This window comes from Lutra lutra, chromosome 4, assembly GCF_902655055.1.
Source record: "Lutra lutra chromosome 4, mLutLut1.2, whole genome shotgun sequence".
NCBI lineage: Eukaryota > Metazoa > Chordata > Mammalia > Carnivora > Mustelidae > Lutra > Lutra lutra.
In genome coordinates this window covers 118,479,082-118,501,157 of record NC_062281.1, presented here as the reverse complement: position 1 = coordinate 118,501,157, position 22,076 = coordinate 118,479,082, and the positions used below count along the sequence as shown (strand labels likewise).

Below are 22,076 nucleotides of genomic sequence, written 5' to 3'. Positions count from 1 at the left end.
TTGAAATACTCTCTTCTTGAAAGTCTCCTTTCTGGGGCTACTGTATCTACAGTCGCCAGTTTCCTTCCCATCTCACTGGTAGTTTTGATCTCCTTTATTGGCTCTCTTGATTTTATAGGTCAGGAGTACCACAGACTTGCTCCTAGAACCCCTTCCCTTTACCTATGAATAACATTTATAGGCCAATAACTACTATACCTATTTTTAGCCCCAACATCTTTTTAGAACATCATACATACCCATTGCCTACTTCATATTTTCATTTTAATGTTTAATAGTAATCTTAATTTTAACATAAACAAAACAGAGGTCTTCAGAGTCTACCCTTCCGAACCTCAGTAAATGTAACCAACCAATCATTCAGATGTCAAGTAAAGAATCTCTGGAGTCACTGACTGTTTTATCATAGTCCCTCATACAATCCATCAGCAAGTTCTCAACCTTGAAAACCTATCTTTAATACATTCCACTTCTCCCATCCTTCTAAGGATGTGGCTAACATTTCCACTTCTCTCATCCTTCTAAGCCACCTTTGCTCTTACCTAGACTATATTAACAGCCTCCATTTCCCTGTTTCTATTCTTGCTCTCTTATAATCAATTCACCATATAGCAGGCAGGGCAAATCAGATCACATCACTCTTTGCTTAAAACCATCCAAAGGCTTCCCACTGAACCAAGAATAAAACAGTCTATTTATCCTGGCTTATAAAGCGCTATTTAGGATTTGATTTCAACTACCTCTTGAATCTTATCTCATACCATTTTCTTCCCCACCCTCCACTATACTCAAGCCACATTTTAGTATGATTTCTCACGAAGTCCACTACATTTCCCTCAAGGTCTTTGTACTAGTTGTTTCTTCTGCCTGGAACGTTCTTTCCACTGATTTTCTGCACATCAGGAAGCTTCTTTGCATTCCTATCACGGCTTTTACATTACCCTACTAGCAAAGTCTTTTGAAATAATTTATTAAATTTTTTCCCCCATGGAGTATCCATTACAGGGCAACATTGTACTAGGTACTGGCTGGCGGCGGGGGTCGAGGGGGGGAGTTACTCAAGTATACATTGAAACCATAATGAGAAACCTCTTCACAGCCAAAGAATGACTAAAATTAGATAAAGACAGACAATCCTACATGTTGATGAGGATGCAGAGTAAAGAACTGTTTACACTGCTCATGGAGTATAAAATGGCATAACTGCCTGTAGCAATGTTCTTTCTTTCTTTTTAAAAGATTTTATTTATTTATTTATTTGACAGAGAGAGAGAGAGACACAGTGAGAGAGGGGAACACAAGAAGGGGGAGTGGGAAAGGGAGAAGCAGGCTTCCCGCTGATCAGGGAGCCCAATATAGGGCTCGATCCCAGGACCCTGAGATCACCACCTGAGCTGAAGGCAGATGCTTAACTGACTGAGCCACCCAGACACCCCTGCAGCAATGTTCTTAACAGACCAAACTGGAAATAATTCAAACGTTCTCCAACAAAAAGATAAATAAATTGTAGTATATTTATACAAAGAAAAATTACACAGTGATGAGAATGAATAATCTATAGCTACATTTTAAAATAGCATGGTTAAATTTCCCAATTTTAAGCCAAAGAGGCAAGACACAAAAAATATATATACTATATGCAGCTATTTATATAAAGTTCAAAAACTTAAACTATTGTATGAAAGTTGAGATCATGGTTATCTTTGAAGAGGATGGAGTGAGTAGTGGTCGCAAGAGAGTATGAATGGGGCTTTGGGTCTATTTCTTGGACCTGGGGGGAAGTTACATGGGTGTGATCACTTTGTGATAATTTATTGAGCTCTAAACTTGTCACCTGGGCACTTTCCTCCATGTTGTACTTCTATAAGAGGTCTTCAAAGAGTCTGTTCTTTAAATTGTTCAATTTTTATGATTATGAACCCATTCTATTATAGAATGTTATGGATAACAGCTGGTCTATAATAGCTGATCATACTAGAAGGTTTCATTCACAGATAAGCAATGAAGAAACTGTGGTTTGATCTTGCCATCAGAAATAGTTGTGTCTGTCCTAACGATTGGTCTGTTTTCATTATACATTCACTCTGACATGTTTAAAGTGACCAGGTTTCCCATTTTTTTGTGTAGGCTCCTGAAAACTTTAGAGCCATGTTTAAGGTCCATTTATAAGAAACAGACACTCCTGTGGTATGCATTTTTGTATGGGTCTTATTCAGGCCTCCCACATTATATTCCTATAGTTTTCTTTACTCTGTCTCACAAAAGTGTAGTCTGCTATTTTGCATCATTTACAAACTTGCTTCATTATGTCTCAAACAAGACAGGGTATTTATTAATGAACAAAAATGCTCTAAAGATTTTTTTCTTTCTTTTTAAAAAGATATGGCTTGTTTTGTTTGCCTTCATATTCTAAGTTTAGTACATTGCAGTCAAATGAAAGTCCTGCTTCAAGCTTCTGCTACTAACTGATAGGTGGCTGTGGACATGTTATTTGGCCTCTCTGAGACTATATATAAATGGGAATAATAATTTTTCCACAAGATAATTGTGAAGATTAAAATAATCAGCCAAAGTATTTACACCCAGTCTAGCAACTACCACTAGCAAGCTTAATGAAAAAAGGGAAAACTTGCTCTATGTATAAAACTTACTAAGCAAATATGACTAGAATTAATTTTTTGAGATTTTAAGGACATAAAGCACATTAAAACTATTATGACACAAAAATTCAGCAAAGCAGGGGCACCTGGGTGCCTCAGTCATTATTAAGCGACTGCCTTCAGCTCATCCCAGGTTCCTGGGATTGAGCCTGCATCAGGCTCCCAGCTCAGCGGGAGGCCTGCTTTCCCTCTCCCACTTGCCCTGCTTACGTTCCTGCTGTCACTGTCTCTCTCTCTCTCTGTGTCAAATAAATATATAAAATATTTTTTAAAAAATTCAGCAAATTTTTATTAAACAAAAATCTTTTTGTTGAATAAAAAAAAGATTTAATTTTTAGCATAAGTGAATTATCTTTAGACTGGAATAAATTTACCTATTCCTACAACATCTACCAGAATATATCACATCAAGAACAAGTAAAAACATAATTTATATCCAAAAACGTATTCAAATCAGCTGTTTAGTATGCATTTTCCTATAAAATTGTACTGTAAAAGGCAGCAAGGCTCCAAAGGCCCCACAGAACCCCAGTCAACTGGTAATAGTTGGGTGAACAATAAGATTATACTTCCATATGTCTATACCTACATGAGTCCTGAGTGTATTTCTTTTAGCTTCTAAATGAGAATAACTTTCTAACTTCTTCTATCTCCCTTTCCTGGCATTTAGAAATATTCTTTGTCTTCAGTGGTCAAGTAGCCATAAGAGACAGACCTATGTTGAAAGTACATGGCTTATTCATTCCTGGAACCTACAATTTTGGTTTATGTATCTGACTTACATGTTCCTGATGCTCAATCTGTGTGGACAAATTTCTTTCTCATTTTTCAAAACCCAACCCAGTTGCTGTTACCATTTTATTCCTATATGTTTCAAAGGAGGCATAGCATATGGTAGTTAAGTGCATGAACAGGCTTGGAGTCCTATAGTCTGAACTAACCTCCTACTTCTATCACTAACTACTGTATGACCATGGGGAGTTATTTAATACCCTAGAACCTTAGTTTTATTACATGCAAAACACAAAAAATGATGATGCTTCCTATTTCATAGGAATGTCGTGAAGAAACGATATAAATGTTAATTTAGGACAGTGTCTGGTACAGAGTGACTATTAAATGAATGGTAACTACTATAATGCAGTATTTTTCATTACATATTATAATTTATTTGAATACTGATCTCTGTTGTTAGGCTGTGAGCCCCTTGGGGGATAGGAGTTGTGTTTCAATCTGTATCTTTAGTTCTAAACATAGGGCCTAGTAGGTGCTATAATGATAGATGGTTGGGAGGGCAGGAGGTGGGGAAGATGGAATAAGGAAAGACTTGAACTGAGATCCAGGTTCTTGTCTATGTATGCCATGAGGACAGGATGTACAGATAGGGGAAGATTTAACCAAGGCTCTTGCCAGATCTGGGACAGCAAGCATTTCTACAGTGGCTTCTAGGAGGGTCTTTGCAGGGTGTAAAGAGGCTCCAAGTTAAAACATCCTTAAGTGAAGCAGGTAAAATTAAGAGCATTATTAGCTAGGTGGTGACAGTAGGAACTGCTGAGGTCGGAAGTCAGAGCAGGCACTCGGACGGATCACAGTACACTGCAGTAAGTGAAGATAAACCTCCATTTGCAACGCTGACAGGGAGGGAGAGGGAGCTCTGGGCGCTAGGTCAACTGCAGAATTCACTTCTAATGTTTCAGGGAGGAACAACACAGTTAAAATATTGTCATTAAGTGCCATTCTTTTAGATTTTTAAATACTGATGACATGTTTTCTAATCTAATGTCTGTAAATAGCACAGAAAAGGATAGGCCAAACTCAATTCAATCCTGGCTCAACCATTTACTACTTGTATAACCGGGGCAAGTTACTTAATTATTGTGACTCTGTTTTCCTATTTATTCAACTGAGAATACTACCATCATGTGGGAATATGATGAGGGTTAGTAATAATATATGTGAAGTATCTAACATAATGCCTGACCAATAGAGGGTATTCAATAAACAGTAACTATTGTTATATTATAGACCTGCAAAGTTTCTCTCAACATTTCCTTCAACAGTTTAAGAAGTATAATAGAGTGACTACTAAACAGTCACATGTTCACATACAACCTTAATATCTGAAAGTTAATTTTTTGTTGAAAGCTAAAGATTCTGGCAAATTCTAACACAGAAGGCAAAAGTTAAGTTGGAGAGATTAGACTGTCTTTGGTTATGGGCTTTTTTCTCCAGCGTGAAGTGCTATAGCACAAGAATGAAAATCACTAGAATGAAAAAGTCATACCTTATGTAACCCTCTTAAGAAGCTGGTCTAACCAATAGTATATGTATAGTTAGTGCACTTACAACCATTACCTTGGTTTAAAATTTCATTTGTTTTCACTTAACCTTTCTTTAGTTGTAAAACTTTGAAACAGGTCAATGTACTAAAACCTGCTCTGAAAACATAATGAAAAGGAACCCCTAACTGAAGACCTATAATGATTTCATTTTATCTAGTAAATTTAATTTTGTCTAGCTTTGAAGATTCACCATAAGCTGGTTCTATTCACTCTGCCCTCACTTCCCACCACCTAATCACATTAATTTTTAATCGAGTCTGGCTTCTAAATCCCATACCCATGCTGGCTTACCCTCACCTCTGCACTCTTGTGTGGTCCCCAGCTGCACTGTACTTAGCCTTTTCTCTACACATTTTCTCACCGGGGCCTACTTAAGCCCAGGACCTGCGTACTTTGAATAACACAATTAGCATCTCATCACAAACTGTTCTAGTTTTTACTTTACACAATCTAGCTCTTTACTTTAACAGTAGAAAATTCTACTCAGTTAATTTTCTTTCCATGTTCATGCAACACAAAAGATTACTTTCACAGCCCACACATACAGAAGTGACATTAGAATGAGACCTCTCATAAACTGTTTTCTGCCAGTCCTGATGAGGAGATTATCCTTATTTTTAGTTAGGGTACATGACAGGCAAAATTAATGTTGGCTGATTTTTAGACGAGTCTTGGAAATAAGGTCAATCCCCATACAATTTTCTTAATTCAGCAACATTAAAGCTTCCTAATCACTCTAAGTCAAAATCATAAAGGGAAGATGGCTTTATTATAGTCAAAAATTCCTTTGAGAAAAGCTTTTGAACACAAGGAATAATTCCTAGGGTTCTCAAAACAATAAGAATTTCTAGAACATCTTATTTATAATTTGTTCTTTTACACATGGTTATTAGATCAGAACATTATAAAAACTGCACACAAATAAGTAAAGATTATACATAATCCTGAATCCCTTAAATGCTATCATGGTTGAAAAATCACAGGAATGACCCCCAAAATTTCAGGATAAGTCACATTAAACTACATTTAGGATTTAACATTTTTGTTAATATTTTGTTTCTCCATTCAGAACTTAACTTAGATTGACTACCTCCGGGAGGTATTACCCAAAACACCCAGCTTTAACTGAAGGGTGTAATACCAGGAAAGAGTAATGTCCAAACTTTTTCCTTTGAGGTTTAAACTAATTTAGGGGTCAAAATGAGTTTCTTTCTTAACAAATGAGGTTGTATTGCCCACTCAAATCTTATCATTGTGAATAAACCTTATTGTACAAATAATTCAAGATAAGAAACATGCTTTTATATTAATGTTTGGATAAGTCCTTATCGTTAGAAAATAATAAAGGACAAGGAAACTGACCTAGAACCACGTTAACAAAAAGTATCTCTCTAATCAAACACATTAATTTGAATTACTTGGAGTACTTAATAATAGTATTTGACAATTTCATGAGTTGAATCTCACAGATTCAAGGTAGTGCCAGTTTAAAAAGTGTTTAGATACTAAGAAATCTGTTAACTGATATTAGGCAAGTATCCTTTTTTGCAATCTCAGTAATACCACCATAAGGGAATAAGAAGACAAGAGTAAAAAGACTTCCCTCTATCCACAACGGTGAATAACACAAATCTATTTTAAAAGTATAAAGAAAACTTAAGTTTAATTGAAGTAACTTAATGACACCTGGACAAACTATTAAAGATTTTTAGATCACAATTAAAAAAAATATTTGCTGTGCAAATATTAATTGAGCACTTTTAGATCATGAAAAGGTTTGAGAAAAATTAATTCGCAATATTGGAACAAAACAATTCTTACTAAAAAGACAATTTCTAAAATATTATTATTTAATTATAATCAGTGATCCACAGATAATATTTATCATAAAAGAGTCAGTCATAACCAGTAATGAACCAGTAATAGTGTTGTTACAATACAGAGGAAGGAAGATAGAAATATGTGAAGATCAAAATTTATCACTTACCTCATGATTCAGCTCTGCTATCTGATCTTTCAGTTCCCTAATATACTGGTTAGAATCAGACTTGTTAAGCTGTCCTTGAAGCTTTCCTTCTTCTTTCTGTTTTGTGACAATAAAACAAACCAAAAACAAAAGACAAATTTCACAGCATGTACTCAAATATTTGAAGATATAGAACAGGATAAGGGCATATCCTTTAAATGGCTAAATTCTGAACTAATCTGTTCTCAAACTATCTCTGAAAAGTAATTTATAGTAAACTATACCAAGTACTTCTAAATAATGCTTAGTGGAAGCTGTTTACAACACATACAACTTATAAAATATACTTTTGGAGACACTTCTAGAAACCGACAATTGAATGAGTCTAGAGTGAAAAAACTACCCTAGAATTTCAAAGGCATTCTAGTTACCTTGAGCACAAATGATTTTCTATCCATACTATAAGGTATTCAACGTTTAGTTGAGAAGGTAGTAAGCTTCCCACAGCTACACTGGGAATCAGCTTTTGCTTGGTGAACACAGAAGAGAAAAAAGAAAGGTTCTGCAAACCACTCTTAAAAGGGGAAGGAGAGCTCTGAATCTCTTCTATTTAATTAACTTAGGAATGTATATTGGGAGTCCTAGATATAGCTAATTAAAAGGTGCTCCAATACTAACAGCTAGATCCAGAACCATAATGTGATCATTTTCCAGGCATACAGATTGGGAGGGAAGAAGCTGCCTTTTCCTTTACCATTTGAAAACAAATGTGAATTTTAAGACATAGGGCTGCTCAGTTGGTTAAGCATCTGTCTTCCGCCCAGGTCATGATCTCAGGGTCCTGGGACTGAGTCTGCCCAGGACTCCCTGCTCACCCAGCAGTCTACTTCTCTCTCTCCATCTGCTGCTCCCCCTACTTGTGCTCTCTCTCTCCTTCCCTCTCTCATTCTCAAAAAAAAAAAAAAAACCAAAAACCAAAAAACAAAGACATAGGGCTTATTAAAGGATGAAATTGAATTGTTTTTGACATCTCCAGAGTCTTTTTTTTAAAGATTTGTTTTTTATTAAAACAAATTTATTTTTATTTAAAGATTTGTTATTTATTTATTTGACAGACAGAGATCACAAGTAGGCAGAGAGGCAGGCAGAGCGGGTGGGGAGCAGGCTCCCTGCTGAGCAGAGAGCCGTTTACGGGGCTTGATTCCAGGAACCTGAGATCATGACCTGAGACAAAGGCAGAGGATCAACCCACTGAGCCATCCAGGCACTCCAAAGGAAGCCATTATTTTTAAAGAATGTATTTTCCAAAATCCCATATGTGACATGAGGAAGAACAGCCACAACTGAGTAGGTAGATATATTTCCAAAGGGGACTAATTTGATGAGAATCACTCCTTCGAGTATGTATGTGTTCAGCTGTCTTCTTTGATGGTCTTTGAGTCTAATTTTAGCATCATGCCATATTAATTGCCTTGAAATTGTTAATTAAATGGAAAGTGCAATCAACTACTAGGAAGAAATCCTTGTGGATGAGATGGAAAGGCCAGATATTGTGGGCTGAAATCAGATTTACAAAAGTTGCCTTTAAATCTGGTTCCCAGTGAAGGTGAAGTTCTGAAGGATTTTGGATATCCCATAGCATGAATATCATGCAGGACAAAATAAAATTCTCAGGGTGAATAAAATTATAAAGTCTAAGGTAAGTTCTAATGTGGTGAGGCAGTCATTCAAGAATGCAAAATACTTTAGGTTTGAAAGGCTGTCAACTGACCATAACCAGAATTAATACCAATTCTTACCTTGAAGGAAATGTGTATGAAATAAAAATTTGGCATGATAGGAATCACTAAACCTGTTTTACAAAAAGTGACTAAGTGACTCCAAAGATCTGTTTTCTCCAAAGGTGGATCGTAGTAAGGTTTAGCCAAAAATTTTACACCTTGATTCCTTTAGAGGAAAGGCAGTATTTAACAAAAAACAGAGCAACTGAGAAATTTTACAATAAAGAAAAGAAATGTTTTAACTTAGGGGGAACAAAAAGACTCCTGAAAGGTATTTGTGAAAATCAAAGAAGCCCTCTTTAAGAATTTATGACTAAAGGGGCGCCTGGGTGGCTCAGTGGGTTGAAGCCTCTGCCTTCGGCTCGGGTCATGATCCCAGGGTCCTGGGATCGGGCCCGAGTCGAGTTGGGCTCTCTGCTCATCGGGGAGCCTGCTTTCCTTCCTCTCTCTCTGCCTGCCTCTTTGCCTACTTGTGATCTCTGTCTGTCAAATAAATTTAAAAAAAAAAAAAAAAAAAAGAATTTATGACTAAAAAACCCAGGTGTTCCTTGAATTTCTATTCATTGTAGGAAAAAAGGCAGAATTTCAAAGAGAAAAACTTTATATATTTGACTAACATGACTGCATATAATTGTTCCTTTAAATTTAAATATAACCATATATAATGTTAATAAAGGGTTCTTCTGGAAAGCTTTTACATACAGAAAGTCAAAAGTTTACAAAAAAAAATCTCTGATGCCCATTAAACCATTATTTCTGTAGACACACAGAAACACACACATACCCAAGTAACAATTTGTAAGGACAAACTGAAGGCAAAGGAAGGATAATTAAGCAGCTCTGGGCTCTAGCAGTGACCCCATCCCTGCACAGCTGTCACACATTAGTAGTAAGCATACCAGTGTGACAGACACACCAGTTGGAAAGCTCTGCATAAGGTATTCTGATTTAAGTCTCCTTTAAGGGAATATAGCTGGTATTTCAAAAACTAAAGTAATCTGAGAGATGTCCTAAATGCTATTTAATAAATTAAAATATATAAATAACATTTTATCTAAAAGTCCATGGTTTTTATGTTCTGCAAATGGGCTCTCATTTAAATATATTGATTCGAAGCTCTTTAGGGTCCTTGATAAAGGTAACTAAACACATTTACAATGCCAAAAAAATACCCAGTTAACTATTATATTCTAAAAAGTGGGCAACTGAATTTCACTTTTGAGACAGTTTATTTAATTACCTAATGTTTAAGATTCTTTTTTGCAAACATTTTTATAGCTTTCTATTTTCAAGCAAGTCCACATGGTTCTTTCTGATAAGCAGGTGGGAAAATGTCAGCTATCCTAATAAATTTACCAGTAACCTGGATTTTCTTGGATGTTTTCTTTTGGTCTAGCTGATTACAACAACAGATTGCCAGTTAAGTGGTTTCCTAAGCAAAACTAATTAGGTAAGTGACAAACTTAAAGAGCTCCAACACATCAACAAGTTTGGTAATTCTGTAATTTCAGTGAACAGACCTTAAATATATACCTTTTTGTCTTGCGATAAAAGAAAACTCTGTATTAAGAGAACATAAAGTAATACTTATAAAAGGCTTAAATTCACTTTCACTCTTGGATCTTTCAGTAATTATTTTAGCAATTACCTTCATGATGTTTATAATAATCTAATTCATATTAAAGCCTTATGCTATAGAGTTCCATGTATGCGTTCTCTTAGTCAAAAGGTCATCAAAAACCTAAAGATGTGCATGTTTAAGTGATTAGGGACAGAGTATAACTATGTTACTTTAACTTACTCTAAAATGCACCAAAAAAATAAGACACCTTCAGTGGTAGATGGGTAAGTATTTAATAAAGCTACAATAAAAGAAATATATAAAAATATTAATTCCAGAATGGAGGTGGTGGATGTTCACTGTACAACTCAACTTTTGTATGCTTGAAGACTTTTATAGTAAAATACTGGAAGAGGTCATCAATAAGAAAACAATACATGCCTGACCCTCCCACCACTAGAAAGCAAGCATTTAGTCCATACCATAGTTCATTTACATATGTGAGAGGTATTTATCTCCCACAGGTTATTTACTGATTTGTCGTCTAAATATCTACCTTTTGCTCTTAGTACTTTCTTCATATTTTACTAGAAATGTAAGAAACTGAAAAATATTAAATCATAAATTAGTACTTCATTAAAACAATATAATTTTAGACCAGGCTGAGTTACAGTTCATCTCTCTAATACTTTAGATTTTATGGTTGTTACATTGAGATCTATTTCCTCTCCTTCATTACATAGTGGTCATACAATAGGAATTATCCCCATCCTTAACCCCACAGGTAAGGCCCTGATTGGTAGGGTTTAAGCCAAACAGGACAATCACACGTTTGCGCTGTGGTGGCTGGTTCAGGTTTTGCTCAAATAGTGTGACTCTCAAAACTTTTACCGGAAATTATGGGTTATAGCTTCTTATTCTGGATATTATAAGTAGGTACAAGGCTCATTTGTTAGCCATTTTAACACAATGAGAAAAACCTCCTAAGGATAAAAATGAGAAGCAGAAGGGTGCCTGGGGTAGCTCAGTCAGTTGAGTGGCTGACTCTTGATTTTTGACTCAGGTCATGATCTCAGGATCTCATCCAGCTTTGTGGTCAGCGAGGAGCCTGCCTGAGGATTTTCTCTCCCCGCACTCTGCCCCTTCCCCTACCACTCACATGCGATCGTTCTCTAAAATGAATAGATTTTTGACTTTTTAAAAAAAATGAATAAATCTTTTTAAAAAATGACAAGCAGAGCAGAACCTTCAGACTCATGCCTAATGCAACAAGTTGGAACCCAAATCAAACTTTTCCTGAAATATATCCTATTTCTGGACTTTTCAGGTACCTGAGCCAATAAATCCCCTTTATTATTTAAGCCATAAATAAATGCAGAATGTAGTTTTCTATTATCTGCAATAAAAAACATCCTAACGGATATTTTTTAAAATATGGCTAAGTAAATGAATACAATAATATAAACAACATAACCTAGGAAATGCTTAAAACTGTAATTCCCAAAGATGACTATGGTTGAGAGTTTTGTAAACACACCAATTAAGACAATCTATTTCTGGCCTAATGAATTCTAAGTATCTGTGAATGGGGTTTGAAAAATCTGCACACTTTGAAAGTTACACGAGTGGTGGTCCTGATACAGCCAGTGTGTAGACCTATACTTGAAAGACACCAGTTTGTACCACCTTTGAAAATGAACTATTTCTTAAACAGAAATTCAAAATGTATTTATATGCCAGTTATAAAGTACTTTTATCTTTTAAGAATCCCAAATAATATTTTATAAGTCTATACTCATTATAGAATTTACTCAGTATACTTTTACACATAAAAAAGAGGTAAATATTTCTTTTAACTACTACCACAATGCCAAATGTGGTAAATGACCAAGACTCATAAACAAATAGTCTTTATATTCCCAGAGTGAATATATTTTTAAAAGAAAGGAAAACTGGTAAGGGTTCTTAAATTAATTTCTTTTCAATTCTGCTACCAGTTTCACTTCATATTATTTCTGTTAGTTTCAGCCGGTCAGTTCCCTGTCTACAGAGGGTGGTTCATTTTGAACTCTAATCCCTTTCTTGGTTAACCTAGCTCTCAAACAGGTGATATTACTATTTTAAAGCTTAGTAATATATGATGAGGAACTAAATAATGTTTAAGATCAGGAGGGACACCTGGGTGGCTCAGTTGGTTAAGCAGCTGCCTTCGGCTCAGGTCATGATCCCAGCGTCCTGGGATCGAGTCCCACATCGGGCTCCTTGCTCGGCAGGGAGCCTGCTTCTCCCTCTGCCTCTGCCTGCTATTCTGTCTGCCTGTGCTTGCTCTCTCTCCCTCTCTGACAAATAAATAAATAAAATCTTTAAAAAAAAAAAAAAAAGATCAGGGGTGCCTGGGTGGCTCAGTGGGTGAAAGCCTCTGACTTCAGCTCAGGTCATGATCTCAGGGTCCTGGGATCGAGTACCGCATCGGGCTCTCTGCTCACTGGGGAGCCTGCTTCCCCCTCTCTCTCTGCCTGCCTCTGCCTACTTGTGATCTCTGTCTGTCAAATAAATAAAATCTTTAAAAAAAAAAAAAAAAGATCAGGAAAAAAATCTCATACATATGACCTCTATGACTGAATAGAAAGATAACTGTTCAAAAGAATAAAGAAAAAACAAAGATTTGAGGACCAGCAGAATAATTACTGAAAAACATAAAAGTATCAGCATCTATGAGGACAATGCCAATAAATAAGGGATCCAATTTTCTATAGTTTTTATTAGGTAACAGGTTGATACAGTCAAAAAACTTAATTTTTTTCAGTGCTCCAGAATTCACTGTTTATGCACCACACCCAGTGCTCCATGCAATACGTGCCCTCCACAGTACCCACCACCAGGCTCACCCAATCTCCCACCCCACTCCCTTCAAAACCCTCAGTTTGTTTCTCAGAGTCCACAGTCTCTCATGGTTCGTCTCCCCCTCCAATTTCCCCCAACTCCCTTCTCTTCTCCATCTCCCCATGTCCTCCATGTTATGTTCTTTAATATAACCATAAATGCGTGTAGAGGAATATTTAGCAAAATACTTAGCAAAAAAGAGCAGTGATTCTGGTGTTTGACTACCTGCACTGTTTTTAATAACCTTAGGTATCCATTCATCTGTTTTATCCCTGCAACCACGGGGAGCTGTAATCCAGGAAAGGATGCGGTAGAGATGGAACATGCCCAAGATGTGTCCCATATTCTGTTACAGTTGATTGGAAAATCAGTACATGTTATAGTCAGCAGAAAAGAAATGAGTATTTATCCATGCAATGTGTGTTTAGTCACAGTAGAAAGTGGACATTTTAATCAGAGTGATCATTGCCTACATCTGCTGCACTCCAACCTACTCTTTAAGAAGTTGAATAATCAAATGTGTTGGTGGATCAAGCTAGAAGAATTAAGTAAAAATGTGAAACGTTTTCTCTATAGCTCTAAGCAGCTTGTTTTTCATGTGTCATATTGTAGCAAAACTGAGACAAATATGATGTTAACTTACTTTAAAAAACTGGGGGAAAAAGTGGGGTTGAGTAGCATATAATATTGAAAAATACTGCAGAAGTGAGAGAAGAGGAGGCAGAGGCTCAGGTTTGTTTAAACTCACAAATAAAGCCTCAATTTTTAAAGTGATATTGTAATAGGCATGTCTAAGAGTCCATTCGTGTTTGTTTCTTTATCTGTGCTTTTAATGCTGGGTATAATTTACCCTATCTTGCCACAGGAAAGACACTTCCCTTAGAGACAGGAAGATAGCAGATTTTAAAAGCTGTGTTCAAGCCATAGGCTTTTTAATACTCTGTGTGACTGAATAATTTGCTTAGAAGTTTTTGGGTTTTCTTAGAGAATTTAACCAGTTAATACCCAGTTAATGTGCTAGATGCATATTTGAGGCAGTTGCAAATACAAAACATAAAAGCACCTAGTCTATCATATACATCCTGCAAAAGTTTCCTTTAGCTTTTCAGTTTTCAGAATTTTCAAATCTACAGAGGAGCTGAAATAGTATGATTTCAGCTATATTCACTCATCACTATTTTGCCACATTTGCTTTCGTTCCTTCTCTCTGGATATATAGATATCTTCTGAACCATCTGAATGTAGATTGCAGACATGACATTTCAGTACTATATATTTCAGCATGCATTTCCTGAGAATAAGGAACTGTTACACGTAAATAAATGCCATTATCACGCTTAAATAGTTTAATTCCACAGTATCATTGAATATGTAGCTCCCATTCAAATTCCCTTAAAAGGGCCCCAAATGGATTACTACTGTCCAGAATCAAACTCAGGTTTATGGTTACATTTGGTTATTATATCTCTTTGCCCTCTTTTACTCTGTAATAGTCCCTCTGCTTTTTTTTTTTTTGTCATGACTCTGTTAATATTTTTAAAAGTTCAAGTCTAGAGACTATATTATGCAAGGTAAAATACAAAAATCTCCCATTCCAACCAAACTCCAAGTACAATTCTGTTTTTATTCCTTCTTTTCAAACCAAATAGGCAGCAGGATAAACCTAATATAGTGTATATTTAATGGTTGGTTAAGGGAGGAAGCATAGAAGATAGAAGCACAGAAACTTAGGTATCTGAAGTCAAAGACTAAGAAATATGTAGGAACAGCACTAGAAGATAGCATTTTATTTATTATTCCAGTAAACATTTACTTATTATATTATTTATTATATTATTATTAATAGCATATTACATAATTATATTTTATTAGATACTTGATAAATGAGAAACATAATAAATATTAGTAGTTATATTTTTTGCCTCTTATTAAGAAGCAAACCAATAAGTTTAACTCTTCAATTCTTCTGAGATCCAAAGAACTCTCTCCATACCTCACATCACTTTAAACACACAAAAGCCCTTTAGCCTTGCTGTCTTTGCGAAAATATTCTATGTTGTAGACAGATGACTTCGAATTCTGGGAAGAGCACAGGGATAGTCACAGAGAAATCACTGAGAGAGAGGACTTGTCATAAAAGGAAAGCAATAGCCACTTATTAAGCTTTACTTCATTCAGTGAGACAGTGCTCACAGCTGGAGAAAATGGTAGCTGAAAAAAATGTCATGCATCTGCTGGATGGCTGGAACATCTTATTTTAATATCCTCATATTCCATGTCATGAGGGTTTATCATCTCAGTGAGAGATTCATCTCTGCTTTTTTTCTTGGCTTAGTGTTTTGTTTTTGTTTTTTGTTAAAGATTTTATTTATTTATTTGACAGAGACAGAGGGATCACAAGTAGGCAGAGAAGGAGGCAGAGAGAGAGGAGGAAGCAGGTTCCCCACTGAGCAGAGAGCCCGATGTGGGGCCAGATCCCTGGGCGCCGAGATCATGACCTGAGCCGAAGGCAGAGGCCCCAACCCACAGAGCCACCCAGGTGCCCCTTGTTTTTGTTTTTAATACCATAAAGTTAAACACCAAAGAGGTGTGCACCATACAGCAGCTTTTGTCTTGCTCCTTTGCCTATGAGGAAAGGATAGATGATGATACCCTGTTTACTAATGGTAAACACTGTCAGGCTAGGCTGGGTTAAGACCTGCCAAGTCCTTTGGGAGTGCTGTCTTGGGATACTGAGACTTTTGAAGAATTAGTTTCAAAAAGCCTTTCTAAATCTAAGTATACATCATTTCATCTTCTTGCCATTCTACTACCCAGCACTGTTATTTCTCAAGATCCTCTTCTGTTAGCTTAAAGACCATTTGCTCTAGACTATTGTTTTCATATTCTGGATTCTTACCACCACTTCTTTCTCTTAGCAGCATTTTCTCCAGTCTGATAAATTAATAAGCTGTCCTCTTTTTTGGCATGGCCCCTGTACCTCTGCATTACCCTCACAGGTGGCTTGACCTAAGTATGGCCTAGACCCAACAGCACTAGAGGACTAAACAGACTCACTGGCTAACATATCAAGGATCACATGGAAAAAGCTGGTAGAAATCAGGTTTTGCTCCTATGTCCATATTTGTGAGACAAACCTCGGCAGGATTATGTGTTAGAATTGTTTTTCTAAAAATGGTGTTGATAATTTTATGCTTGATTCATAGATCTTTTCCTAGACCCTCCATAAAGAATGACACTCAGCCAAAGTTGGGGAGTATAATCCTTAGCTGTCAAAGTTTGTCATGTGTTCCTTAGCATTGAATGACTAGACAGCTTCCTATATATTCATCTCACTGATACCACATGCTCTTCTCTCATTTTTTCCCCAAATGTTTATTTAAATTCCAGTTAGTTAACATATAGTGCTATACTCGCTTCAGGAGTATAATTTATGAAGTGATTCATCACTTACGCATAACACCCAGTGCTCATCATAACGAGTGCCCTTCTTAATGCCCATCACCCATTTATTTTTTTAAAAATTTTTAAATTAACATATATTACCTGCCACCCATTTTAATGCATCCCCACCTACCTTCCTCCATCAACCCTGTTTGTTCTCTATCATTAAGAGTCTCATGGCTTGCTTCCCTCTTTCCTTCCTATATGTTTATCCATTTTGTTTCTTAAATTCCACATATGAGTGAAATCATATGGTTATTTGTCTTTCTCTGACTTATTTCACTTAGCATAATACACTTTAGCTTCATCCACGTTGTTGCAAATAGCAAGATTTTTTTTGATAGCTGAGTAATATTTCATTGTATTTTCAGTGATTATTGTTAGATATGAATTTAGTGCCATTGTAAAGCTGGTGTTTCTGGTGATGTTCTCTGTTCCTTTCTAGTCTTTATTGCATTTGGTCTTTTTTCCCCAAAGAGTCCCCTTTAATATTTCTTGTAGGGCTGGTTTAGTGGTCATAAACTCCTACAGTTTTTGTCTGGGAAAGTCTTTCTCTCACTTTCTATTCTGAATGACAGCTTTGCTGGGTAGAGTATTCTTGGCTGCACATTTCTTTTCTCATTTGTTTAAAAGAAACATAAAGAGCTGATTTGCCAACAAGAAGTTTTATCAACTTATTACATTATTATAATACTAGAATTTGACAGGGAGCCAGCCATTTTTATCATGTAGAGGAGAAGGCCAATATAAAAAACCAAATTATAATTATTTATCAATTCAGTAACTCCTTCCCATATTAAGTCAAGGGAGAACAAGGTATAAAATCAAAGACAGCCCATATAAAGATAGTATCAATAATATTTTATATATTTGAGATTATTAACTAGTACTACAAAATTAATTTCCTCTCAACAATTTCAATGAGATGGTTTGGCTTGGCTGTGAATAGTACAGTTATTGAATCATTTTTTCCCCCCTGCATATGCTCCTCCATCAAACATTCATCACCTTTAGCTTATGATTTGGAGTTCACCTGTTATACAGAGGAATTTAAAGGCCTGAGGGGAAAAAAGTAAAGAAAAACAATTTCAATGATCAATGTTAACATCTTAGAGTATGTACACCCAGCTTTTTTTAAAAAAGAGAAATAATTGTTTCTGTAAAGTTATACAGGTTTATCTTAAATAATTCACACAAAAGAAAAAATATGAAGATGAAAATTAAATCTTAAATTTTAGCTAAAATTGATAGAAAATACAAGGAACATGAGTCAGGTTTCTATCTAAATCTGTGTCCCTTGAATTGCAATTCTAATTTTCCAAATAAATGTCCAAACATGAGGTTACTGAGCTTATATGACTGAGAGACTGATTTTAATTTTGTTTAACTTAAATCAATTTAAATTTAAATCATCATTATGTGGCTAGTGCCTATCAATGCAGCAGAGCCACTGCTTCATTGGTTTTTGGCATTGAATATGCTATGAGAGATGTGGACAAGTCTTAATGTTCCTTACAACTTTGTGCATAATCTGCTTTAAGTGTTTATGGAGTATTCTGTCAAATTTTCCTAGAACACAGGGTATTCTTTTTTTTTTTTTTAACACTTTTTTTTTTTTTAAGATTTTATTTATTTGTCAGAGAGAGAGGAGAGCGAGCGAGCACAGGCAGACAGAATGGCAGGCAGAGGCAGAGGGAGAAGCAGGCTCCCCGCCAAGCAAGGAGCCCGATGTGGGACTCGATCCCAGGACGCTGGGATCATGACCTGAGCCGAAGGCAGCTGCTTAACCAACTGAGCCACCCAGGCGTCCCCACAGGGTATTCTTTTGATTTGTATATTTGAATCTTTCTGAATTTCAGGGATGACTTCTTGTCTCTATATTTTTTTAACTGAAGTATAATTAGCATACAGTGTTATATTATTTTCAGGTGTATAATACAGTGATTCAACAAGTCTATACATTACACAGTGCTCATGAAGGTAAGTATACTCTTAATCCTCTTTATTTCATCCATTCCCCTACCCTTCTCCCCACCGGTAATCATCAGTTTGCTCTCTGTATTTAAGTCTGGGTTTGTCTCTTTTTTCTTTCTTTGGTTTATTTATTTATTTACATAATCCCTACAGCCAACATGAGGCTTGAATTTATGACCCCAAGATCAAGAGTTGCACACTCTTCTGACTGAGCCAGCCAGGTCTCCCTGTGTTGGTCTTAAATTCCACATATGTGAGAAATCATGTGGTACATATACCCAGTGGAATATTACTCAGTCATAAAAAAAGAGAATGAGATCCTGCCAATGTACCCAAAGAGTAGATGGCTAAGTGAAATAAGTCCATTAAGGGAAGACAAGTACCACAATCTTACTCAAATATGGAATTGTTCATATTTTTGAATATATCTTCTTTCCACTTGTTGTGGGACACCAGTTATCTTTGTGTGTTAGATTATCTAACTTTCATCCATACCTGCTAGCTATACTTGTTTTACATTCTTAATCTCTGCATTCACTATGATTATCTCAAGCTTTTCAGCATTATATATTGAACAAACTATTCTTTTATTGTTTCCATAATGATATATTGGGTTTCAATTTGTTTCCTTAGCAGTAAATCTTATCTGGGTTTTTAAAAAAAAAATCATTTTTTCTTTTGATTTCTTAATTTTATTGAATTCATGGTTGTTTTATAGTGGGCAGCAACTGTAATTCCTCTCTTATCCTTGACTTACCTTTCTTCTTGGCTGGGATCTTTTTAAAATGGTATTTCTTTCACTTTCTCTGCTATAATAATATAAATCAAGTTGCCATGCCATTTCTTCTTCTCATACCTAGGTGACTACCCAGATATTCCTAATGATTTAAGAATATGGGTTACTTATTAACTCCCCTTCTACCATATTTAAAATCTATTTTATTTGCCTTCCAAGTTCAAGTTTGTTTTGACTTTTCTATAGTCTGAGGGATAGCACAGGGAGGGAATAACCTGGCTAAACAAGGGCTCTGTTTATTCCTCTAAAATTTTGTTAAATATCTGTATTACCTAACTGGGGGATTATATGTCAAAACCTGGATTTAGGATTCATATAGTTCCCCAAATTCAGTGTGTTGTCCCCAAGTTCTTCATATAAGTTAAAATTCAGATGTTCACTTTTTAATATCTTTGACTGGGTTGTACCCTCCAGAAATTTTTACAATTCCTCAGTCAGAAAATTACATACTCATTTTCTTTCTCTCCACGTTTGGGATAAGATGAATCAATATTTCTGGGGATTTTGCTGACTTACCTATATAGCTTGGTAAGGGAAAGGAGGAAGAGACAGTTCAGGTTAGAAGCCAAGCCCTGCTGGGCCTCTGCTCTAGTTTAGTCTATTTTTTTCTTAAGCTGTCATGTTTAAAGTTTATCGTACTAGGTTTTGCTCTTTTTCCTCTCAGGCTTTTAGTAGAAAAATATTTGCCTTTAAAAAAAAACCTATTATTTACTATTTTGTTAGATGGTTGGATAGGAAATTATAGGATCAATTTCAATCTACTTCTGGGGCAGCATCATTTAAATAAATAAATCTTTACATATACAGTTCTTAGAACATTCTACCACCTCTTATGGCATAGAATGTCAAACTCCCTTACACATGGCTGTTTTCTGTCCTAAGATTCATCCTGCAATTATTTTTTTTAAAAGGTTTTATTTATTTATTTGACAGACAGAGATCACAAGTAGGCAGAGAGGCAGGCAGAGAGAGGGGGGAAGCAGGCTCCCTGCTGAGCAGAGAGCCCACTGCGGGGCTCAATCGATCACAGGACCCTGAGACCATGACCTGAGCCAAAGGCAGAGGCTTAACCCACTGAGCCACCCAGGCGCCCTCATCCTGCAATTATTTTTTGAGCTCCTGTTATATGCCAGCCAAAAGGCAAACTGCAGTAGATAAGATAAACAAGGTTCTAATATATTATATGTGGGAGTGATTTAATTCTTAAGGTGAAGATAATTAAAGACCCTGAGGAGAGTCGTAAATAATATAAAACATGATGATGAAATAGAGAGTTAACGGTGTGAGGGGCCAATTTTACAAAGGTGGTCAGGAAAACTCTGAGTGGTGACTTTTACATTGAGATAAAAACAGTGAGAGGGAACCACCGGGGGAAGCTCAGGGAGCGTAATGTTCCAAATGTAGGGTAGAGCAAGAACAAAAGCCTTAAATTAGGATGAATAACCTTGGTTCAGGAAATGAAAAGAAGGACGAGGTTGCTAGAACATAACATGTGAAGCAGAGTGTGATGATACTGTAGTCAGAAAAGTAGGCAGGAGCTAGAAACTCAGGGATGTCAAGGCCACAGAATGAGTGTGTCACTTTTGCTAGGTGGATCAAGTTGTCTTTGTTGCTATTTTCCAATGATTATTTGGAAGTTCTAATTCTTTTTTTTTTTTTAAAGATTTTTTATTTATTTATTTGACAGAGAGAGATCACAAGTAGACAGAGAGGCAGGCAGAGAGAGAGAGAGAGGGAAGCAGGCTCCCTGCTGAGCAGAGAGCCCGATGCGGGACTCGATCCCAGGACCCTGAGATCATGACCTGAGCCGAAGGCAGCGGCTTAACCTACTGAGCCACCCAGGCGCCCCGGAAGTTCTAATTCTTATCTCCTTCCTAGCAATGATTACCTTAAAAGTTAGTTAAATGTATATTCATTTTAAAAATTAACATAGTAATAAGTTCATATAGTGTAAAAAGTGAATTCCGGTCCCTTACTCTTTTGCACCAAGCCCTCTACTCTCTCCAGAGGGAACACTGTTAACAGCTTTGATAGGAATCACACCAGACACCCTGACGTATTTAAGTATATGTAAAACAAGTAATACACACACATATACTTTTAAAAACACACATGGAATTATGATCTACATTCTATAATTTGTTGTTCTCATTTACTATGTCTTGCAGATCTTTATTCTTTTGTAATGGATTTATTATGGCTTAATAATTCTCCTATTGATGAGTAATTACCAATATTTTTAAATAATAAAAATGATGTTGGATTTAGGCATCCATCTTAAGAAGTTATATAAAGAACACAAAGTAAGTCTAAAATGGAAGGAAATAGTAAAACAAGAACAGCAATAAAACAGAAAAAAAAGTGGCTTATCATTAAATTTGCATTTCCTTATTAGTATTCTTCTAGCCAGTGATATCAGAAGTATAGGCTACTGGAAGTAATGTTGTTTTTTCTTTTTTTGAATGTTCTACAGATGTTTAATATATCACTCAATTCTCAATTGAAATGTATAGTTACTACATTTTTATAACTTTAGGAAATCAATACTTAATATAGTTTAACATTTTAAGCCTCACAATATTAAAACTTAAAACAGTTTACAAATAGACATCACACCCTTAAAGGAAATAACAGAAACAATTAGTAATCTCTCTATGCTCTCTTCATAG

At 35.9% G+C, this 22,076-nt stretch overlaps 1 protein-coding gene across 5 annotated transcripts in view; it reads right to left on the bottom strand.

Moving 5' to 3' along the window:
- Nucleotides 1-22,076, bottom strand: part of EVI5 (ecotropic viral integration site 5) — a 187,713-nt gene that overhangs the window by 22,858 nt on the left and 142,779 nt on the right. For all 5 annotated transcript variants that reach the window (XM_047726159.1, XM_047726161.1, XM_047726162.1 and 2 more), the window contains one exon: nucleotides 6,990-7,085. In XM_047726159.1, coding sequence (XP_047582115.1) covers nucleotides 6,990-7,085 — 96 coding nt within the window. The remainder of the gene's footprint in view (nucleotides 1-6,989; nucleotides 7,086-22,076) is intronic.